General features: G+C 31.4%; 1 protein-coding gene and 1 long non-coding RNA gene across 4 annotated transcripts; one reads left to right on the top strand and one right to left on the bottom strand.

Annotated features, from left to right (window-relative positions):
• Nucleotides 1–13,207: 13,207 nt before the first annotated feature.
• On the bottom strand, nucleotides 13,208–15,494 carry LOC130985199 (protein HEADING DATE 3A-like). Of its 3 annotated transcripts, none has more exons than XM_057908030.1 (5): nucleotides 15,254–15,494; nucleotides 15,114–15,175; nucleotides 13,942–13,982; nucleotides 13,595–13,858; nucleotides 13,208–13,297 (listed from the first exon to the last, which is right to left on the bottom strand). In XM_057908030.1, exons 1-4 carry the CDS (start codon nucleotides 15,455–15,457, stop codon nucleotides 13,632–13,634), a joined length of 534 nt encoding a protein of 177 aa, XP_057764013.1. In that variant the 5' UTR covers nucleotides 15,458–15,494; the 3' UTR covers nucleotides 13,208–13,297; nucleotides 13,595–13,631. The 3 variants fall into 3 exon arrangements, with proteins under 3 accessions (XP_057764013.1, XP_057764014.1, XP_057764012.1); XM_057908031.1 differs by having other exon boundaries at nucleotides 13,208–13,283; XM_057908029.1 differs by having other exon boundaries at nucleotides 13,208–13,858.
• Nucleotides 15,495–22,894: 7,400 nt separating this feature from the next.
• LOC130985201 (uncharacterized) lies at nucleotides 22,895–24,644 on the top strand. The gene is made up of 2 exons (XR_009088917.1): nucleotides 22,895–22,979; nucleotides 24,481–24,644. It is a non-coding gene; the product is annotated as an uncharacterized LOC130985201 (long non-coding RNA).
• Nucleotides 24,645–25,476: the final 832 nt, after the last annotated feature.

The raw sequence follows: 25,476 nt of genomic DNA, 5'->3' as shown, positions 1-25,476 counted from the left end.
TAATAAACATGCAATTTTTTACAATGATTTTTCATTTTTGGATAGGTTTAGTTGGATTGATGCAGAAATATAGTTCGAATGGAGTTAAAATTGAAAATTTTTGTGCTACAAATATATATAAAAAAAAATTATGAAGATATTTAAAAAAATAAAAATAAAAAATTGAAGGGGGTGGGGTGGGGCCCAAATCATGATGTAGGCATGGTGGAAAAGGTCATTACATCGTAGAACGATGGAGTCAAATGAGGACTATGCATGCATGATGTTTCAACATTTCTTTCTTGTCTTGTTTTATAATACCATCTTTTATAATATCATGCTTCAATCGAATTTCCATGATAAGATAAGCTAGTTGAGCAGCTGAAAGCCAGGAATGGTTATATTTCCATCACTTTATGTTTCTTTTTTCTTGCTTTTTCTTTTTTACATTTTTTATTTTATCGATGCATATATAGTTTCTTCTTTTACCAAAGTATCTCTTCCAAAAAATTATTAGTTCAAGTTCCACAGACAACATGTAATTGTATTAATTATCTGTTTGTTTTAGTTTTGCTAGCTAGTTTGGTTTTCATTAGCTTGATCAATTCATGCATTATGATATATATATATATATATATATATATATATATATATATATATATATATAGGGTATGGTTCTAGAGAGACCAACATTATTTGTGAGAACGTGAGAACCATCAAATCTAATGCATTCACTGTAAAAATTAATGCATTCGCTGTTAAAATTAATGCACTAAAAAAAATAAAAAAATTGCTCCCTTCAGGATTCGAACCCAGGATCTGCATTCATCCAACAAGATGATACATCCACCGTAGATCTTGATAATCGAATGGCTGAAAATGGTTCTCCGTTCTTTTTTTATTTATGGTTCTTTCTTGAACCTCTCCCTATATATATATATATATATATATATATATATATATATATATATATATATATATATCCATTTTTTATGATATGATATGTATTTTGTATCTTAAAACAAAATTGTATGTACATGAAACGTGTCACATGTGACACATACTAGGTTTTATAATTGTAATTTGTTCTTACTATATTTTTTTTTTCAAAAACATACTACTATTATTCATGAATATTAATTAACTACACTATAAGAAATTTCAGATATGTCATTCCAGAAAAAGTTCGAAGTTAATGAATGTTATCCGTTGAACTGTACATTATTAGAATAGATAAAGTTGTAGATTAGATTGATTATTTAATTTTTGGTGTGAACACATAGCTTCATGCCGATGAGGCCTTGCTCTAGTGGCAAAGCTGAGGCACCCAAAGACTCTTCTTTGTGATAAGTCTTAGGTTCAATCCCGTTTGGCGGCGATGTTTTCCCACTTTAATTAAGGTAGTGATATATATATTATTGTTTGTTTGATTATTTGTTGGTCTCACGCGCAGGGCGTTCTCGCCTTCGTGCGGGTTGTATTAATGATTGTATTCAGATACTGCTTGTAACTTGTAACTTCAAAAAAAAAAAAAGAAGCTAGCTTCATCTTTCGAATGTGGAAATTAAATGAATTTTTACTTCCAAATAGTCAATTAATTTTGTGCATTAGGTAATTCTAAAAAAAATAAAAAAAAATTGTGCATTAATGATTGTATTCAGATACTTCTTGTAACTTGTAACTTCAAAAAAAAAAAAAAGAGCTAGCTTCATCTTTCGAATGTAGGAATTTTACTTCCAAATAGTCAATTAATTTTGTGCATTATGTAATTCTAAAAAAAAAAAAAAAATTGTGCTTTAGGTACATATATATTCATTTGAAGTGTGATTTTATCGTATAAATATGTATATACAACACTACAAAAAAATCGTTGATTACCGACGGCGAAATGCCGTCGGTAACAAAAGACGGCCGCCGGTAAATAGTGTTACCGGCGGCGTTACCGGCGGCAACTCGCCGTCGCTAAACGGTTCGTCGGCAACGCCATTACCGACGGCGATCGGCCGCCGCCGGCAATTAACGGCGGCGAAGCCGCCGGCATTTCCGCCGTTGAACGGCGGAGAGTTGCCGGAAAATTACCGACGGCGTTTGCCGTCGGTAATTAGCGGCGGCGAGATCACCGTCGGTAATTTCCACCGGACGGTGGTGGCGCACACGCCGGAGTTGTTCACGATATTACCGAGGGCAAAATGCCGTCGGTAATTACCGACGGCATTACCGACGGCATTTGCCCTCGGTAATATTTTTTAATTTATTTTTTTTATTTTATTTTTTTGATTTATTTATTTTATTTATTTATTTATTTTATTGTATATCCACAATTTATTTCGGTATTTATACAGTATTGCATAATTTAGACGAACTTCCCAGTCGGTCACCCATCTTAGTTGTGCTCTAAGTCAAGCACGCTTAACCTTGAAGTTCTTTTCGAATGGTCACCAGTACAGAACACTCGTATTATTGATATATATAGTATCTATTAATTCATTTAAAGTCTACTTCAATATACAATATCATATATATTCATAACCTTAGAATATGTCGAGATGATATACAAAAAATGTTGTTAATTACGGATTGGGCTCGTTTCCGTTCTTATTTTTATGTCGGAAAAATATTTATTAATTAATTTATTATTAATTTTCGATTTTTTTTTTATCAATCTAGTTTATACACCATTCATAACCTTAGTGTTGATTGATGAGCGAATCACTAATCAAATTAGCATTCTTAAGTTATAATTATAAGATTCTTACTAAGAATCTTGAATTCTTAGTAATAATCTTGGATTAGTGATGATTGATGAGTGAATCACTAATCAAATTAACATTCTTAAGTTATAATTATAAGATTCTTACTAAGAATCTTGAATTCTTAGTAATAATCTGGGATTAGTGATGATTGATGAGTGAATCACTAATCAAATTAACATTCTTAAGTTATAATTATAAGATTCTTACTAAGAATCTTGAATTCTTAGTAATAATCTTGGATTAATGATGATTGATGAGTGAATCACTAATCAAATTAACATTCTTAAGTTATAATTATAAGATTCTTACTAATTAAGAATCTTGAATTCTTAGTAATAATCTTGGATTAGTGATGATTGATGAGTGAATCACTAATCAAATTAGCATTCTTAAGTTATAATTATAAGATTCTTACTAAGAATCTTGAATTCTTAGTAATAATCTTGGATTAATGATGATTGATGAGTGAATCACTAATCAAATTAACATTCTTAAGTTATAATTATAAGATTCTTACTAAGAATCTTGAATTCTTAGTAATAATTTTGGATTAGTGATGATTGATGAGTGAATCACTAATCAAATTAACATTCTTAAGTTATAATTATAAGATTCTTACTAAGAATCTTGAATTCTTAGTAATAATCTTGGATTAGTGATGATTGATGAGTAAATCACTAATCAAATTAACATTCTTAAGTTATAATTATAAGTTACTTACTAAGAATCTTGAATTCTTAGTAATAATATTAGATTATTGATGATTGATGAGTGAATCACTAATCAAATTAACATTCTTAAGTTATAATTATAAGATTCTTACTAAGAATCTTGAATTCTTAGTAATAATCTTGGATTAGTGATGATTGATGAGTAAATCACTAATCAAATTAACATTCTTAAGTTATAATTATAAGATTCTTACTAATTAAGAATCTTGAATTCTTAGTAATAATCTTGGATTAGTGATGATTGATGAGTGAATCACTAATCAAATTAGCATTCTTAAGTTATACTTATAAGATTCTTACTAATTAAGAATCTTGAATTCTTAGTAATAATCTTGGATTAGTGATGATTGATGAGTGAATCACTAATCAAATTAGCATTCTTAAGTTATAATTATAAGATTCTTACTAAGAATCTTGAATTCTTAGTAATAATCTTGGATTAATGATGATTGATGAGTGAATCACTAATCAAATTAACATTCTTAAGTTATAATTATAAGATTCTTACTAAGAATCTTGAATTCTTAGTAATAATTTTGGATTAGTGATGATTGATGAGTGAATCACTAATCAAATTAACATTCTTAAGTTATAATTATAAGATTCTTACTAAGAATCTTGAATTCTTAGTAATAATCTTGGATTAGTGATGATTGATGAGTAAATCACTAATCAAATTAACATTCTTAAGTTATAATTATAAGTTACTTACTAATAATCTTGAATTCTTAGTAATAATATTAGATTAGTGATGATTGATGAGTGAATCACTAATCAAATTAACATTCTTAAGTTATAATTATAAGATTCTTACTAAGAATCTTGAATTCTTAGTAATAATCTTGGATTAATGATGATTGATGAGTGAATCACTAATCAAATTAACATTCTTAAGTTATAATTATAAGATTCTTACTAAGAATCTTGAATTCTTAGTAATAATTTTGGATTAGTGATGATTGATGAGTGAATCACTAATCAAATTAACATTCTTAAGTTATAATTATAAGATTCTTACTAAGAATCTTGAATTCTTAGTAATAATCTTGAATTAGTGATGATTGATGAGTGAATCACTAATCAAATTAACATTCTTAAGTTATAATTATAAGATTCTTACTAAGAATCTTGAATTATTAGTAATAATCTTAGATTAGTAATAATCAATGTTTAAATTTTCACTTGTATTTCAATATATATTTGATTTCAATGTTTTTGTATTTTTATCTTTGATCAATTTATTAGATGATAAGTGAAAAAAAAATGAAAAAAAAATTAAAAAATTAAAAAAAAATTAAAAAAAATAAAATTAATTACCGACGGCATTTGCCGTCGGTAATTAGAATTTGCCGTCGGTAATTAGCGGCGGAAAAATGACGTCGGTAACGTTGGCCGGACGGCGGTTGTGCTATCGCCGGATGTCACCGGCGGTGGCGATTAGCGGCGGCCGATTGCCTCCGGTAAATACCGACGGCAAATGCCGTCGGTAATAAATAATATATATGTATATTAATATATTTTTAAATTAGCGACGGCGTAACCGCCGCTAATTAGCGGCGGCCGTTTTGCCGTCGATAATTCGCCGGTAATAGTCAAAAGGCGGGTCGCCGTTTTTGCCGCCGCCGTGCCGTCGGTAATTGCCGGCGGCGGCGCCGCCGTCGGTAGTTTTCGTCGCTATTTGCGCGTTTTTTTGTAGTGCAATAAAATAGTTTAGACATGCAGTATTTCTTTAATTTACGGATATTATTCATTGTACATTATTTAATAAGAGGCGCACTTGGGACTTGGGTGCCCTTTGGCGCATGCATGGGTCATTTGAAAATAGTAGTAATATTTATAAATATAATTAAATAAAATTGTTCAATCGTAGTCTTCACATGTATTATTAAATACATACACAATACTTATAACTTTATTATCTATTGATCTCTTTTTGTTTCGAGCCGACTTCATCTTCAAACAGTGCAGATTTGGGATGGGATAGGAGTGTCTTACCTTATCTATAGTAGTATAATTTTACCTCTAAAAGTTCTCAGTCCTTTCACCTTTTTCCTCTATTTTTCTTTTAATTATTTTCAAAAAATCGTTAACTTTGATTAATGAAAAAAAATATTTATTGTGAATATTAAATTAAATATTACGAGAAAATCTTTAATTCAATGTAAAATAAATAAGTTATGATCATTTAAAGTGTCAAAATTAATTTTTGTTCACTCTCATTCATTTATAATATTGAACATCATACTCCTTTTCCATTTTATTTTCGTTTGTTGGTGAAAAAAGTAAGTAGATGCCATTTTTTTCATTCCAAAAAATATCACATGGTTGTTTAATTATAATTATTTTTAATTTAAATATTTATAAATTATAGTAATTTTTAATGAAATTAAGGAGAAGGAAAATTTTACTAATTTAAATATGAATTTGTGAATAAAAATTAGTTATATATATTAAAATTAGAATTTAAAATATAAATAGATTTATTTAATTATGTATATGAATTATTTATTTATATAAACATATTTGTCGTTATATTTCCCTTTTTTATATTATTTGTATTTTTTCTGATTTTTTAATTAGTTTTGTGATGTTTAAATTAACAAGAACATTTAATAATAATACAGTTTGGATTTTTTTTATAACATACAATTTGGATTTTTAAGAGCCCAAACTTTTTATATTAAATGACGACTTTTAATTTTGTTATATTGATGGTTTAATGTTATTTTCTCTAAATGAGATTGATTTGTTTTACAATCTATAAATTTTAATTATTATTATTATTATTATTATTATTATTATACAATACTCATTAAATTGATAGTAATATTTTTATTATACACTATTCTAAATCAAATATTAATATTTAAATTAACATAGGTTTTTTGTTAACAATTAATCTAACTCATAAATAATACTAATATTTTTATATTTTTATATAATATTAAATTCTAAAATAAATAAATATATAGCGGCTCGGACATCGCAAGAGATGGCGTACTAGTTTTCTTATTTTATCAAGGAATTTATTGGGGTTCTTATCCTTTAACTTGAGCATCAGCCCAATTCAGACGTAAGATCAAGCCCATATGAATCATCCGATTGTAACGTGAAAGATTAAATTCACGGCCCACAATTAAGGCCCATTTGTTATCACCATTTTGCGTGGGAGTAATTGTAAAAGGAAATCCGAATCCAATCACTTTATTAGATGGTTTTGTTAATAGTTTGTTGATTTGTATCCCCATTTTCTGTCATTATAGGGATGTCAATACAAATAAATCGGCAAAAAAAGAGAGTTATAGCTGAAAATTTTTAATTTGAAAAAAATTAATCCGAATAGCTCGAATAAAAAATAGTCGAATCCGACAGAACTCGTCCGAAAACCAAGTGGATTAATTATATGTATATCATGTAAGGAAGGAAATATGGTGAACTTCTCTTTTATATAAAATGTGAGGAAATAAATGAAGTATTTTTTTTTTTGAGGAGAGAAATGAAGTATTTAAAGACATAAATTTTTGTTATCCATCATTTTTTCATGATAAATTTATCCTCAAAGTAAACGCATCCTAATAAATCATGTTGGATACATAAAAACTAAAAATAACACTAACATAACTAAATTGCTTCCTTTCTTGTTTCTTTCGTTGTATGTTTGCCGCAAGAAATCAAAAGTAAAATATTTTCAAATAGTTCTAGGGTTTAAGCTAGCTTTCCGCGTATTTGTATATATTTATGTTTAGGGCTGTCTAATTGGTTATCGGGTTTTGGATAATCCGTTAACCGAACCGAAATTTCCGGGTTTGGGTATCCAATAACCGAATATTTTGGGTATCGGTTCGGTTTTGGGTATCATTTTTAGAAAAATTTTGGGTATCGGTTAACCCAATAACCGTAACGGGTTAACCGAAATAACCGAAAATTATTTAATAAATTATTTAATATATATTATATATATTTTAATTATTAATTCATTAATTTATTTATTTTTTATTTAAAAATCGAGTTTTAGCTAAAATAAAATTATGATATGTTTAAAGTTTAAGAATAAGCTTTAGTCTAGTGGATAAGTTGCTTTGTGTATTTTCTAGAGACTAAAGTTCAAATCCTCTATCTAACAAATTATTTGAATTTTAATTTTTTAAAATGGGTATTTGGATACCCAAATAACCGAATCGGGTAACCGAAGCGGTTATTGGGTAACCGAACACCTAAAACGGTTCGGGAACGGTTAGTGAAATATGGCAATTTCGGGTTCGGGTAACCGAAAATTCGGGTATGGGTAACCGAACCCGAACCGATCGACAGCCCTATTTATGTTTATGTAATAGATAAGTATTCTTTTTTATCTCTCGGATATTTTTTACTGAGTTTTTTCGAAAGAAATTTTGATGAGACCCGACTATTAAATAACGTTCTGTGTTGCAAGGGTTTTTTAAATCTTTTCTTTTTTCTTCAATAAAAGCGTTATTTAATACTCCCATTAATAATGGCTCCCTTTCTTTTTTTGTCTGTCATATTAATAATGATCACTCAATCCCAAAAAGGAAACTACTCTCTCTCACAAAAAGTTTTTGGACTTCACTAGTATCTATCACTTTTATCCTTTAATCACTCCCCTTCTTAATAATCGTATCCAAAAATAGGAAGTCATATTTAATTAGTGGGACGGAGGGAGTAATGTTTTTCAGTGGGACGGAGGAAGTCATATTGAAGGCCTATTGATTGATGAATGAGATTGTCTAAAATAACAAACCGCATCGTATCAAATTACCAAAATTGGTAAAAATTGTAGCTAGTGGTGTAGTGCGTTACATTTTCATCAATATTCCAAAGCAAACTCATCATAAATTGGGACGTTTTTATGTTCTCTTCCAGGATAAGATTTTCAAGTTGCCCAGTACTATTATAGGAGGGAAGGGATGTGTTGAATTAAACTATTTTTTTTTATTTTTCAATAATATGCTAGAATTTGGAGAGCCTATGGTGGGTTGACAAACAACCACCCAAATTTCGAATCTGGACCGCTCGATGGCTTTGTTGTGTTTGGACTCAACTATGCTACTTGGTGCCTCTATTATTGCAACACGTGGCACAAGCCAAAAAATCGATGATTTCTCAAGAATCTATATTAGTTTGCGTTGGAAAGTGTGCATGAAGTAATGCGTGGCTGATGTTTGCGTATCAATTGACTAGTGGCATGGAAAATCGAGTTCGAACAAGATTTACAGATTTGTTTCCCTAAATTTATTTTAGAGAAGTTATATCAAAAGTATATAACTCTCGAATGTTTGAGTTGACGGATGGAATAGATACGATTGATAAAATTGAAAGTCGAGTTACTAATCACGAGTCCAATCATATAAATCAAATAATTGATTAAAGTGAATTATTTTATCAATTACATTGATGAGGACAAAAATATACATCCCTTGAAGATCGGAAGACTAAGGCCTAAATCCAACGATAACAGCCTTATTTCAGCCCCACAGCCGAACAACCCTAATTTAGCCCCGCAACCAAACAACTCTGATTTTCCGGAATTTCGAGCTATCTTAAAGACTATCAACTTCTAGATAAAGAAGGAGATTATCATGGAAAAAAGGATAAATATGAAGAATTATTGTCCTGTTCTAAGTCTGAATAGAGTCTTTTTCCTACTAGAATTCTGAGTATTTTGCCTATAAATAAAGGTATATATTTTCATTAATTATTAAGAGGAGGATGATCAATCCCAACCTATTCATGACTGTACGATGTAATCTCTTCCCAAAAGATAGTGAAAAATACCCCGAAACCCCGTAAACGTAGATCTTTAAGATCGAACCACGTAAATCTAAAAGTTCTTATTGCTTTTTGTTATAGCTGTTATTTTTGGGCACAACACATATCTTATCACTTAAATCAAAGCGCCTAATTTGACAATATAGGGAGAGATTCAAGAAAGAACTACTAAATAAAAGAAGAACGACGAACCATTTTTAGCCATTCGATCATCAAGATCTACGGTGGATGCATCATCTTGTTGGATGAATGCAGATCCTGGATTCGAACGGAGTAATTTTTTTATTTTTTTGAGTGCATTAATTTTAACAGCGAATGCATTAATTTTTACAGTTGACGCATTAGATTTGATGGTTCTCACGTTCTCACAAATAATGTAGTTCTCTTTAGAATCACACCCTATATATATGTAGAGAGAGAGAGAGAGAGAGAGAGAGAGAGAATTAAAATTGCTCACCTGTTAAGTTTAAAATTAAAATTGCCCACTTCTTATAAAACTTGATTCTATACCCAAAATACCTAAATTACCCTTCATATCTCAATCAGTGTACTTGCAAGACAAAAAAAGTCAGTTGTCGGAAAGTAGCTTGCCGCTCGGACGGCAACCTCGGGTGGCAACCTATTTTTCGACAATAGACTTTTTTTTTTTTTTAATACTTGTGTCAGGAAAAATGTAAGACTTTATACAAAAAATGATGCAAAATCAACAACATCTAAAGGCAATTTCGACTCTTCACTTTAATTTGGGCATAGGATCAACCTTTTATAAAAAGTGGCATTTTTAATTTTACACTTGATAAAGTGGACAATTTTGTCTATTTACACTTAACAAAGTGGGCTTTTAAAATGAGGCTTGGGGAGTGGTGTTTGATTTTGAAGAAGTTGTTTCTTGTTTCATTGATCCATTGCAAATTTGTGTTGTACTTTATTGTTATTCTGAAAAATGTGTAATATTTTAAGAATTTAAAAATTGTTAAAGTGTTTGGTTGAAGGTAGACAAAAAAATTGTGAATTGGAAAGTAAAATTTGAAGAGATATAAAATTATAAGCAAGTATATAATAAAATAAAATGCTATTGTTTATATATAAGATTATGAAATGATAATATAAGGTCAAATTATAACTTATTTTTTTGGAAAATTATAATTAATATTGTACCTTAACTTTATAGCTTATAAACTATTTAGTAACTTATATTTCAATAATTAATTAATTATAAATTATAAGTTCCTAAATAGCTTATAATTTTTTTAATCTAATCATAATTTCCTGAGAGGATTTCAATAAGGATATATAATTCATTTGAATTGGAATTTTGAGATACTTGCTTTGAAAATTTCTATCATTTTTTTTAGAATTCTGTCATTAAATTAATTAATTTTACTTTATATATTCATATCCTATTAAAATAGTGAAATTGAAACTATTCTAATAATGAGAACAAAAAAACTCACCCAATCATGAAAAATAACCATTTACAAAACTGAATAAGAAATCCCTTTTTTGTTCTAATTTATTATTATTCAAGCTGGACAAGTAATTAAATTTATACAGACATATCTACGAATCGAAATCAATTTGCATAATTCCAATATCCGCACTATTTTTTTCCCCTTAAAATGTAGTTATAGGAAAAAATATATTTTTTAAATACATTTTAACCACCCGTCACACATTATTACATTACTCGTTAACAAAAATTTAAGTATATTGTGTGCGTGTGTTAATCTAATGATAGGTGGTTAATGTCCAATGTCTGAGATCCGAGATTCTAATACCGCCATACGATCTTTAAATTTCTTTATTTACTTATGTAATTTATCAAAAAAAAAAAAAAATCTAAGTATAATCCGAATACAAGTAACGTTGCTTGATTCTTGGAGCATCAAACACAGTCTGAATACACCTCATTTGCGAAAAATATTATTATGCGTTTTACTACTTATTCTTTGCTTTTGCAAAAGTTTTTTATTTTTCGAAAAGCAGAAAAGGTAAAAATTGCTTTTTCCTTGTCAAAGAGAAGAATGATGTTTCAAGTTCCGAGTTGCTTTTCCAATAGTATAACTTTGTTTCCTAACCACGGAAATTTAATTCGGTGAGAGAGATAGATAAGAATAATAAAATTTGAAAACAATTAAATAATTAATTTAATTTTAGGATAATTAATAAATAATCATCTAATCATCGTGGATCAAATTTTCTATCGAACCTACATGCAGACCTAATAATTAATGAAGTTTATTTTTTTTCAATCATGGATCAGCATTCATAATCAAATTAACGATATTTTTTTTATGTCGGAATATAATACTCGCCTACAATATCCTCTTGAAACTATCATTAATACTCGTAGCATAGTAGACAATAAATAATTTAATTAATAATATATACCGTACATACAAAATTAGTCCACGAATATTCGTGATTCTGTTCATGTATATATGATGTAAATAAGCCAAGTGTTTTGGGTTATGGGGAATTAAATGTCATTCCTTTTCTGTTCGTTTCTGTTATAGTTGCTAGTTTTCTCTTCTTATAGAACTACCAAAAATATATATTTTAGGAGTGTTTTCATGTCTTGTAAATCAAGCCCTTTATTTATTTCATGTTCTTAATTTGGTGCATGGATAATTGATAAAATAGAAAGTAAAATGTTATTTAAAACAACGAGTTAAAGTAAGAGTTGGACTCATCCTTTGTAAGATAATATTGCTTCGTTATATATAGGTGTTTAATTGTGAATTTAATGTGATATATTCATAAAGATATAGCGTGCCTGCCCATTTGCGAAAAAGGTGCAAACAACCACATTCTTGTGATCACTTCCACAGGCCACCATATGTTGGCCACATGTCGTCACGCATACCACACACCTATGTCTGTAGACATGCGTCCGATACGTGCTTAAATTTGTCATGTTGTGTGTTTCAAGTAGTAATCTTTGTATATTAATTATAGCTCATTCAAAATTGGATTACAATAAGTAAATACAATACGTTTATCTACTTGAAACGCAGATTCCAAATGTGCAATTTATTTTCATTAAATCTAAATGGAACATTATATTTAATTATGATTTTACTAAGCATTTTTATATCCAAATATCCTAACATTTATAGTATTATTTTATAAGATGTTTTTGTTTTTGGCAAATATGGAAGAAAATACAACTATGATCAAATTTATAAGTTTTAACCACGTTATTTTAAACTTAGTCTCTAGCTGCTAGTATTCTCTTTAATTTCACAAAGGATTAAGTTTAGCTTATATTGTTGTATAATGTGTACATATGCTTAATTACTTTTTTAGGCAAAAGATTCGTAACATATTTATTCTCTTCGTCCTATCAAAATAACCCCTTTTATTTTTCACACAGATTAGGAAAATACATTAATTGTTCTTTGAAAAATATGATTTATATGCAATTGTTTTATTGTATCCTAATTTATTGCTCCAAATTTTATTTCTACGGATATTAAAGAAAATGTTATTTGAGTAAAAGAAAAGCACAATTGAAGTTAAGAAATGGATTACATTTGGGACATGCTTAAAAAGGATAGAGAACTAATTTAATTAGTGAGAGGTGAGGAGTAATTCTTAACAATTATTAGGAGAAACTACTTATTGGTTTACTCGTTAATATTTTTCTTGGATCGTTTCATATGTTTAGGAGTTATTTTGAATTTTACTAAATTATTAGTGACTTTTTTGATATTAAATATTAATGAGAATTTCATGAACTTTCACTTTTTATTTTTGCGGGATTTCGATACTACTTTTACATTTCGATATTTCTAATATTAATTATGAATTGTGCGCGCGTAACCTAATTTTAGTTTACACTGCTACACATAACTCATGCACTGTCGCATATATTTTTTATTTATTTAAATTGGGAATGAAAAATTAAAAATCAAACATTGCTTACTCATTTTTTACGAAAAAGATACCAAGATATATAGACACGATGCGGTCACAGCCACCATATATTAATATTAATTATTACAATGACATAGCTACACACTTGATAACACTACAAGAAAAATGCTAATAGACAACATGCAAAGCGTGTCATCTATTTGAAAATTGCATGTCATATATGTGGGTGTAGTCTATTGGGGGCGCTAATAGACAACGCACTTGCGTCCGTCGTCTATCAGCTAATAGACAACAGACGCAAGCTCGTCGTCTATTAGAAAATAGACAAAATGCGCATGCGCGTTGTCTATTCATTGAATTTTTCAATTTTTTATTTAATGGGTGCACAATTTACTAGTATAAGGAAGAAATTACAAGGAAGAAATTAATTAATTTAGCATATAGTATAATTTTTCTAATATATACTATATGCTAAATTAATTAATTTCTTCCTTGTAATTTTTTAGGCTCTACGGCAGCCTATGCCGTTTTCCCTATGGCAGTTATAATACAAGGCTGCCACCGGCGCACCTAGGTTGTGGACCCCACAAAATTCTCTAGTGCTGAAATTCTGCCGGCGCAGCGGCGCCGCCACTGATTGGCGGCCGCCCGGCTGCCGGAACAGCGCCAGAACAAGGCGGTGGATGCCTACCGTCGGCTGAGGACTCTCGTAGCTCATTATTTCTCTTCCTGCAAAAATAAATCCACTCATTAATTTACCCAAAATCTGAATTTAATTTAATACTACTCCTATATTGTTTTAAATGACTCACCGAAGCTAGCATCTGTGTTTCCTGGGATGTCAGTAACCAACCTACATTTACACGTACAAAACAATATTTAAGGTGAATAAATCGTCACTTGTTATTCAATATTTAAGGTGAATAAATCGTCACTTAGGAGTCGTTACTGTAGCTTTTTCTTTTTCTTCATCGAAACTGTAAAATATAGTATCAAAAATTGAACATTTATGCAGCAATCCCTAATTAGCTAGTATGCTTGATACATAAGTAATGGTTTAAATAAGGGTAAATAGCACCAAAATTCATCAATTTTGGACAAATTTTTATTTTTCATATGACTTTTTATAAATGTTAATTAGTGTAAAATACATAAATTTTCGATTGAGTATAATTTTCTCCATAAATCGCACCCTTATATATCTTAGACAACAAGCAAGATACATCTTCAATAAACAAAAATTTTCTACGGCAATTCCAACGGCTCCACAAGAAAGGGATGAGACAGTGACTTATCAGCGTTTGCGCACGAAGGAGAGTAAAATATGAAACAAATCTGAAATTAGGAGAAAATCGGGGTTATTAATTAAATCAGTGACTAAAACGACGTTGTTTTATCCATTTTATCAAACGACGTCGTTTTCAAGTCATCATTAGTAAGCCATGTCACTTAGAAGTCAGCAAAAGTATGGCCGGATCGGAAGACTTCACCGTACGAAAAATCAGACTCAATCAAAAGTTTACGTATTTTACACTAACTTTTAAAAGTAACGGGAAAAATGAGACTTTGTCCAAAGTTGTTCAAATAAAACCGCCCATTTACCGTAAAAACTAGAAATCGCTTGCACTCAACATATGAAGTATCTATTCTTTCGTGGTTCTGCATTCGAATTGAATTCTTTAGGGGAGCGATTATAGTGCATTCACAAGACCACATAAGTGCAGTTACAATTTGTAAGTTAAACGTAAGGTTAATTCGTAATTTTTATATCAAATGAGGCTTTATTAAGGATTGAAAACGTACAAACTATTAACCGTTTGCACTTAACCTATAAATTATTGCCCTTGATTGATTTATATAGTATATCTGCATTTTTTAGGTCCTAGGTTTGAAAACCTACAAACTAGGATTTGCACGAGAAGCCAACCATATGCATGAATTAATTTACATTATGCAAATTAGTTAGTTTGAGGAAGTGATAGACCAGTGCAAGTACTCCTTAAGGTGTGGGTTGCTTGGGCTTGGAGCATCAGCATCCACAATCATCTGCAAAAATTCTTTTCATGATCATGATCATGATCAAGATCAAGATCAAGAGAGAGAGAGGGAGAGAGAGAGACTTACAAGAGTATAGAAGGTCTGAAAATCACGAGGCCCTCCAATCTCAACCCTAGGCCGTTCACGAACCTGGGATGGCCTCAAACGACAGCCGCTGATGATGACCTTGCCGTCGGTGTAAGCGCGAAGCTCGGCGGCGGCCGTAAACGGCTCTAAGACATCTCCGACGACGCTGCTCACCACCAGCGCCTGCCTTGTCTCTCTTGCCATAGATATATGTGTATGTATACAGTCATTGCATGTCTTGTGTTTTTCTAATATTTATACTAGCTATCGATCGCATCTTCACTTTAATAAACCCTAAGATTCTTTTACTTTCAATTCCATCTTTTCAACGCATTCACATATATTAATTGATTCAATATCAAGAGAATATTAATGGTAGTGTTGGCTTTATGAGGTCGGCCCTTTACCAATCCTAGAGTTTAAAAGGAATTAAGTTCTAAAATGGAAATTACGAATTCCCATCACAGAATATCTATATGGAGTATAATATATATATCTCTCTCTTTCGTGGGACCCACATATTCTCATTCCCATCACATTGTTACACCTGTCTTGATTTCTCTTGCCTATTTCATCTTTTTAATTTTTTTCTAATTCTCATCATTTAATTATTACTGACATATGTGTGTGCAAGTGTTAGCTAGAGATTACATTTACGTCAAGAGATATATAGTACATGTTGTGTGGAACAGGTCAAATATGCTAATGCCGTATCATATGAGGGGAAAAAAGGCCTTCATTTCAACGCTTGACAAAAATATTTGGATGATTGGAGCACTATCTTTCACAAAAAAGATGAGCTAGCTAGCTTATACTTTGTCTAGTTGTCACATGTTTAACTTCCACAAATATTTTCATCAGGTCAAAGGAACAAAGTTTGTTTAATACTCCCCTCCTCCTATTTTACTTTGATCAATTTTGTTTCGACACGATTATTTAAAAGGATAAAATTACGTGTTAATAGGCAAAAATGCCCACATCCTTAAGTTTGCTAGTAAAAATATCCTAAATTATAAAACAAAACATTCTATGCCCTAATTAATTATGTGAAGTACATATTTTACCATTTGATGTTGATGGGTTTGCTTGATTTTTTGTGAAAGTCTTATACATTTGACCAATTTAACAGCTATCAGTCAAGAGTACATATGACTGGTGGGTGGCTAGATCATATGACAGCTGTCAGTCAAGAGTACATATACCCTTTGGTAGGACACATGATCTAGCCACCCACCGGTCACATGTATTTTTGACTGATAGCTGTCAAATCGTTGATTTTTATGACTGATAGCTGTCAAATCGGTCAAATGTGTAAGACTTTCACAGAAAACCAAACAAACCCATCAAATCAAAGGGTATTTAAAGAATATGGCATAAAATGTTTTTGTTTATAAAAGATGACATTTTTACTATAGAACTTAGATGATGGCTGGTATATAGGAATGAAATTAGAAGGGAATGGAATGGAATGACAATGACAATGGAATGGAATGAAATATAGGATTCCTATGTTTGGTATTTACAAGGAATGAATGGATATATAGGAATGAAATAAAATTAACACAATAATAATAATAATAATAATAATAATAATAATATAATAATAATTATTATTATTATTATTATTATTATTATTATTATTATTATTATTATTATTATTATTATTATTATTGTTGTTATTATTATTATTATTATTATTATTATTATTATTATTGTTATTATTATTATTATTATTATTATTATTAATTATTTTTAATATTATTATTTATTATTTATTATTATTATCATTATTATTATTATTAATTATATTATATTATTATTAAAATTATTTTAGTAATTTTGAAATTATATTATTTATTATTTTAATAATATTAAATTATTTTACTATTATTATTTATTATTATTTAATTAAAAAAATAAACTTTTATTATAAAATAATCTCATATCCGTTGAAATACATAATACCATGGGTGGGGGGTGGAATGGCTAATCTCATATGCATGGGAATAGGCATTCCATCAGGAATGACGATCCCATTACAAAAATCGTATCAGCCATAGGATTGTGAATGGGCACAAGAATCACCATTCCATTCCCATTACATTCCTACATACCAGCCATGCCCTTGAGGAGTAGGGCATTTTAAATTTTCAATTTCATGTGATTGCATAACAATGAAAAGCTACTTTCTATGTCCATGAAAATGAGTCTCATTTCACTTTTATAACAATCACATCATACATTATCTCCTATAGTTTAACTATAAATTGTACTTTTGTTTTATTTTAACTAATAATGTACCTTTATTCTACTCTTTTGTACTATTATTATCCTTACAAATTGTACATTTATTCTACTAATTACAATAACTTTTTTAAAATTCATGTCCACCCTCAAACGAAACTCTATTTTTCGTGGACGGAGAAAGTATTACTCAAGTATAATGTATAATGATTACTCAAAATAGAAACATAAGTCAAGTGCAACAATCCGACAAGAAATACAGCTCAAGTCGAATAGGATGGAAGGAGTACAATTTGTGTGTGTGGGGGTGTGTGTTCAACAAAGTCTATGTATGAACGAGGTTTTATAAAAAGTTGTGTAGTGAATTGAATAAGCTAATTAAAAGCCAAATATATTACATATACACCAGATCAGAACTGTGTCCGCTGTTCAAGGGAGACAAGAAAAGATATTTATAAAGTTTGTGTTGAATAGCAATAAATATTAATCAAGCATGTTGTATACGTATAGGTAGGTTATGTGTGATTGAAATTATTGAAACAAGACACGTTTAGAGCATCAACAACGGCGGTTGCAATGGCGGGATCGAACTCGGCCTATCGCACCCGTCACCGTTGTTGCACCCGGATGCAATGGAGGTGGGGCGACTGAACGCACCTTCTGCAAAGGTGGAGCGAAGGAAATGGGTGTAGTGCACGCGCCCATTTCCGTAATAAATAAAAAAAATTAAACGGTTTGGTCCGGTTGACCCGTAGTTCGACGGCTTTAAATTTTTCGAAAATTGGATGTTTTAAATATTTGTTGTTTTTTTTTTTGTAATGTTTGAATTTTTAGTTGAATGAATTTTATGTTGTTAAAATTGAAGTTGTTTAATTTAAATTGAAAAAAGAATAAAAGTAAAGAGAAAATGAAATTAAAATCTATTGAACCCGAGCGGATGCAATACCATTGCTGGAGTGGGTGCAAGGGTTGTTGATGCTCTTAAAGCTGATTGTGGTTGTTGATGAGTGCAAGTTGAAGTTAATATTATATAGTGGACTTATAGTATATTTTGTTGTGGAACATTGAAGAATAGCACGTGAGAAAAATACTATGGAATATATATATATATGTTGATGCGATATGTAGGGGTGAGGCATCACATGCATTGACAAATACATCCAACAATAAAAAACAAAAGAATACCTAATCTAGATTCTCACGAGTAATTAATCCAATGATATGTCATCAAGAGATAAGCAAATTCTCAAATGTGATATGGATACATGGTCGATATGATCTACAAAACACTAACGGAGGTGGCTAGGGTTTTAAAGCAGAGACTTCAACGCTCAAGTTAGTGGATCAAGCTTGGAGATGAGCGAGTAGGGTCGGCCCTTCCATAGGGCGCAAGGGCCAAGGACCTAGGCCCTTAAGGGTCCCAAAACAAAAATACAACTTCATTAATATAATCCTATTAAAAGTTTTAGATTGCTTCCCTAATATTTCTATTGCATATAAAATATTGTTGATTATATTGATTACTGTAGCTTCAGCAAAAAAAAAATCAAAATTAAAATTGACAAAATCACATTTGTGTTCTACAATATCTCAAGAAAGGCTAAATCATGTGTTAACTATTTTACTGAATAATTAGTATTATAGTTTGATCTTAAAGTGGAAACATGAGGTATTAAAAAAGTTTGATCTTGAAGAGGTTATAGATGATTTTACTTATCAAAATGTTAGAAGATCTATGTAATTTCTATAATTATTTGATGATTATTTTATAGTTTATTGCACTTTATAGTAATGTCACAGCTGTGCAGCCATCCCAAATTTGCTACAAAATTATCGAAGCTTCATTTTTTTAAGGGACATTCTTTTCTCCTTTTCGTCTCAGGCCTCCGAAATATTAGGACCGTCCCTATGAGCGAGAAATTAAAATTGAGAGTAATTAAAGTGATTTATGGATGTGTGTGCTAGAGAAACAACAGCTAGCATACTCGGATAAGTGTATTAATGCATGGGAGATGAGTTTCTTAAATTGAATTCTGAAAACGTATTTTTTTTTTGATAAATTTATAATATTAAATAAAGAAATTACATTATGAAAACTTAAATTATGAAAACGTAATCTTTGTGAGTTTGTTCCAAATTGGGATGCATATGGACATTATGCTCCCTCCGTCCGCCAAGATTATGTCACAATTACTATATCGGGCGTCCGCCAAGATTATGTCACTTTCCTTTTATGGCAATGGTCCCACCATCCTCTTTAATATTTTATCATTACTAACACTCTTTATTTACAAAAAAAAAGCACTTAAAATTCAATCTCAACCACTCATCTCATAAAGTGGTGGGACCCTTTCTCCACTACATCAAAATCATCACCAATTTTATTAAATCACGTGCCCAAGCAAATTGCCATAATCTTGGCGGACGGAGTATTTATATTTAAAATTTGACTTTACTATTGGTCAATCGAGTTGGGTATTCAGATGGGCCGAAAGCTCGGTCAATATTTTAGGCCCAATAATCAGCCCATATATGCAAGCCAGTTTGGGTGTGTGTTAGGCTTTAGTATTGGGCTTGGAAGTTTGGGCATGGGATACAGTAAGTCTTGTATTGGCCTTTTAGTATAAAAACGAATGAATACTATTTTGTCATATTTATCAAACACACCACTTATATAATTTAGAGTATATACTCGCCTTGGATAATTAAAACTGATTATACTGCAAAAGTTTCGGAATAAAGAGGTATCTACTATCTATTGTAAATGGGCACGTTGAATTAATTATATATTAGATTAAATAGTACGATGCATTAATTTTATTATATAAATATATATAGAGAGAAATATTATGTATGCTGCATAACACAGCCCTCATATTTAGTCCACATTACTGTTATCCTTTTGTTTTATATCTTTATTTTCATTTTAATACTTCATAAATTATTATTGAGATTATTAATTATATAATTTACATAAAAAAAATAAAGTTTGATTGTTCTGTTTATTAATTATTTGAAGTTAAAGAGAAAATGAATAAATCGAGATTAATTTGATTTTTATATAATTTATAAAATCAATAATCTTGATAATAATTTATGATGTATTAGAAATTCAATAAATATATAAAATATATAAAAAAAAGATAAAATAATTAGAGCAATGTTCACACGAGGTACGTATCATGATATTTTCCTTTACATACATGTAGGATTGCCGATCGATTCAGTTTCTTGGTTAAATCAAAATTTGCCCAACTTTGGAATTAAACTGTTACCGAATTTAAAATCATTTTAGTTATCCATTTATTAAGTCGGTCAGCCGACTTTGGTTTTCGATAAATGCTTTAAGAAAAAGAGTTTTAATTATGACATTTTTAATGATGAAAGATTTCCTATTGAACAAAAAGTTTCTGATTTTTTTTTCCATTCATCTGCACCTATTACAAATGGTATTGATTGTTTGTTAACAAATGAAATCATTTGAAGTGTTTGTGTAACTGATTACATTCTCCAGACACACCAAGATTTCATGTCCACAACCATAATATTAATTGAATGTATATATTTATTTATAAAACTTTGAATGATCATAAGAATTATTCATCAGAAATATTTTTCAATTAAGTATGTTTAATAATATGGTTGCGACTTGCGGGAATCATTTGTAATTATTTCTGTAAAGCAATCAACGCAAGAAATCGAAATCGCACACAAGTTTACGTGGTTCGGGTGTAAACCCTACGTCCACGGGCCAAGAACTTGAGCTATTATTACCTTCACAAACTGAGAATTTTACAAAAAAAATACACTCCTCTCAATCACTCGTTTTTCCTGACTTTGAACGACGAGAAAAATTGAAAGAAATACAAGCTCTGCAACTCGAGCTATCAACTGAAGAATGCTACGCGAAGAAGATGATTTCTAGAATCTGTTATAACTGATTCTGTTACAACTTTCTCCATCTTCACCAATCCTTGTTCCACTATATCTCTTATAAAATGCATTCTGATGTCAATATGCTTGAATCTCTCATGAAACGTTTGGTGTTTCATGAGATACAAAGCACTTTGACTATCACATTTTAAAACCACAGAGCTGTCTTCAATACCAAAATCAGATATCAAACCTTTAAGCCACAAAACTTCCTTGACTGCTTCTGTTGCAGCCATATACTCTGCCTCAGTGGTTGATAAGGCAACTACTGATTGCAATGAAGACTTCCAGCTTACAGCTGATCCAAACAAGGTAAAGATGTAACCAGATTGAGATCTTCTGTTATCTAGATTAGCAGCATAATCTGAATCAGTGTATCCCAACAAGAATGGCCTGCTGATATTCTCACTCTTCTGAAATAATATGGATCTATCTGCACTGCCCTTCTAATATCTCAAGACTTTCTTAAGAGCTTCCCAATGCTCTTTTCCAGGATCCACCATATATCTGCTAACAACACTCATAGCTTGTGCAATGTCTGGCCTAGTGCAGACCATTGTATACATCAAGCTTCCCACCAAATTTGAATATGGTATGTTCCTCATTTGGTGTCTTTCTTCATCATTCTTTGGTTTCTAATTATCTGAGAGCTTTAGATGAACTGCTAAAGGCACTGTGACAGACTTTGATTCATGCATGTTGAATTTTCTCAGCATTTTGAGTATATAATCTTTTTGACATAACCATAGTTTCCCAGCCTTTCTATCTCTCAGTATATCAATTCCCAGAATTCTCTTAGCTGCACCAAGATCCTTCATCTCAAACTCTTGATTTAGGCCCTCTTTAATAGCTTTAATTTCAGCCTTATCTTTGCTAGCTATTAACATGTCATCAACATATAATAGCAAATAAGCAACAGTGACTCCATTTCTCTTCTTTAAGTACACACAACTGTCATAGGCAGATTTTGTCACAGCCCAAAACCATTTATTTGCTTTGCAATATTTATTTGAAAAATATTATATTTTCAAGTTATGAAAAACCTTAAAATATATATATATATATATGTATATATATATATTAGATCGAATTTATGATATGTCAAATTTATCTAGTCGCGCCCCTAGTTAGATAAATAAATTTAAATTACAAATTATAATTTTAAATATAAAAATTTTAGGCTTAAAGATTGGGCCATAAAAATATATTAGCAATAATCTCTCTATAAGGGGCCTTATGTATTTATTTATGTTTCATTGGGCTTGGATTGAATTAGAGCCCGTAAATTTTTTAAGCAGAATTCCTTTTTCAACAAAAATCACGTGTCTTTTATCTCAACCACAATTTCTGTTCTTTTTATCAGCCACAAATTCTCTTGCGTGAGCTTGCAGAACACGTATCTCTTCTGCTTAATCTACTAGAAACTTAATCTTGCAGCGCAAGACTCCTATTTAATCCTCAGCTCATCTATCCATTATTACTCATTTCTTACCTTCCAAAAAAAATATGCTAAAACCGTAAACTCAGCATCACTGCAGAATCTCCATCGGTAATTTTTCATAAACTTGTATAGTTTTATTTTCATGTGCAAAAATCTCTGCTTTCTTTCAATTTACAGAAAACAACCAAGCTTTACACCAAAGTTACTACAGTTATCGATGATATATCAATTCTTACATAAAATACCCAACAACAGAATAACATTTTTCATTAATTTACAGAAAATTTAGAATAACAGGGAAGAATTAGAAGTAGGTTTAGGTGGGTTTTTTTTTTTATGTTGAGCCTGGAATACGGAGGAGGAGGGTGATTGAATGGCAACACTGTGCGCTGCTGCTGGCAGGAGGCGGCGACCGGCGAGGGAGGAGACAGGGGCGGCGGCGCGGTCTCGGCTCTGCTGTGCTGTTCCGGTCGGACAAAGGGAGGAGGTGGCTGGACGGCGCTGCTGTCCACGCGATGGCAGCTGCTGCTGTTGTAGGCGAGACGGAAATAAGGACAAGGTAGTGACGCTGGCAGGCGGCGAAGGTCGCCGCCGGAGAAATGAGGGGCCGCGGCTGGGAGTGGTGCGGTGAGGGGAAACAGACAAGGGCAAGAAGTGAGGAGTGAGAGGGAGATAGGAAGAAGGGGAAAGAGAGAGAAGGCCAGAGCCGCCGGCCACCGGCGGCTGGCTGCCGTCCGGTGGCGGCGGCAGGGGGAGAACGAGGGAGAGAAGGAGAGACGGGGGGGCTGCGTAAGTGTGGAGTGTATGTTGGAGTTGTAGGATTTAAGGGTAAGAGTTGGAAGTTTGGGCTTGGGCCCAAGGGTTGGTTTTAATTTAATGGTTGGGCTCTCATTTTAAATGGTTTGGGCTTCTAATTTAGTTCGTTTTTTAAGTAGTAAGCATAATTTATTTAAGCCCATAATTACTCTTTTAATTATTATTCCCACTTCAGATTTTCTAAAAACTTATATGAATAATTTTCTCAAGTTTAATTATATTAAAATATTTTATAAAGTTTAATTAGGCCCTTATGTCTTATTATTTGAATCTATCAGACTAGGTGCGGCGCGATTAGGACTTGAATTTTAAATTCTCGCAGTTAATTTTCAAAGCTCAAATATCAGGTGTGGGATTTATTTCAGTACATGCCGTGGTTAATTGTTGTCCATTTTAATATTATGTGTTTGCCATATGTGAATTAAATTATATCGCTAGGGGCCCACTCAATGGGTCCAGGACGTGGTTAATTGTTGTCCATTTTAATATTATATGTTTGCCATATGTGAATTAAATTATATCGCTAGGGGTCCACTCAATGGGTCCAGGACTTCACCGTCCTTGGTATGCCACAATGCGATTTCATGTTACAGTTAAGGTTGCAACCTATTCGCCAGGGGCCCGCTCAATGGGTCCAGGACATTAAAGTCCTTGGTATGCCACCGTGCGAATTTCAGTTATCAGTATTACAGTGCAGTGCGTATGTGTTGACCATTTTATTAACGTGGACAATAATTGCATGTTCCCACACTGAGTGTACTCTGTATGCTCATCACATATTTAACATTTTCAGGTTTCTAAGGCCGGAGGCGCGTGGAAGGTCGAATGACGAATCTAATATTTTGTATTTAGCTTTAACTAAAGATGTTATTTTGAGTAAAGTATTTTAAATAAAATATTTATTTCTTTATTTTCACATTAAATATTTATTTATAGTCATGATTTTTCGCGTGCATTTTCATTTAAATTTAAATTGGATTTGGGTGTCACAGATTTTGTGAACCCCATCAATTCCATGTGTTCATCAAACCTTTTATACCACTGCCTTGAACTTTGTTTGAGGCCCATATAGACTTTTCTGAAGCAAACACACCTTATTACTTGTCTCTGAATGCACAAACTCCTCTGGTTGAATCATATGTATCTGTTCCTCCAATTCTCCATGCAGAATGGCGGTTTTAACATCCATTTGCTCAAGTTCCATATCAAACTGAGCCACAACTGACAACATCACCCTAATAGATGTATGCTTAACCACAGGTGAGAAAACCTCATTGTAATCTATACCCTCTTTCTGTGTGAAGCCTCTGGCAACTAATCTTGCCTTATATCTCACTTGTTCCCTTCCAATAACCTTAACTTTCCTTTTGTAAATCCATTTACAACTCACAAGTTTCTTGTTTATTGTCTTTGATACCAGAATCCAAGTGTCATTCTTTTCAAGAGAATTCATTTCCTCCTTCATAGCTAATAACCACTATTCTCTTTCTGGACCCCTCATAGCCTCTGTATAGGTCTTAGCCTCTGTATAGGTCTTAGCCTCTAGACCCCTCAAGAGAATTCTCTTTCTACAATGCTGAGAGCAAAATACACCATCTCTGCTTGATTATATCTTTGTGGTGGAGTAATTTGTCTTCCGACTCTATCTCTTGCTAACTGATAAGAGCTCAGATTATCTGAGTCACCTTCAACATTATCATCATCTGAGGTTTGTTGTGGAGTCTTAGAAGCTCCACCTAACTCAGCATCCACAGAGTTCCTTTCAAACATTTGATCTATTTGGACCAGA

The sequence above is a fragment of the Salvia miltiorrhiza genome, chromosome 5 (assembly GCF_028751815.1).
Source record: "Salvia miltiorrhiza cultivar Shanhuang (shh) chromosome 5, IMPLAD_Smil_shh, whole genome shotgun sequence".
Classification (NCBI taxonomy): domain Eukaryota; kingdom Viridiplantae; phylum Streptophyta; class Magnoliopsida; order Lamiales; family Lamiaceae; genus Salvia; species Salvia miltiorrhiza.
The sequence above is the reverse complement of the archived record's forward strand: the minus strand, read 5'-3'. Positions and strand labels throughout refer to the sequence as shown.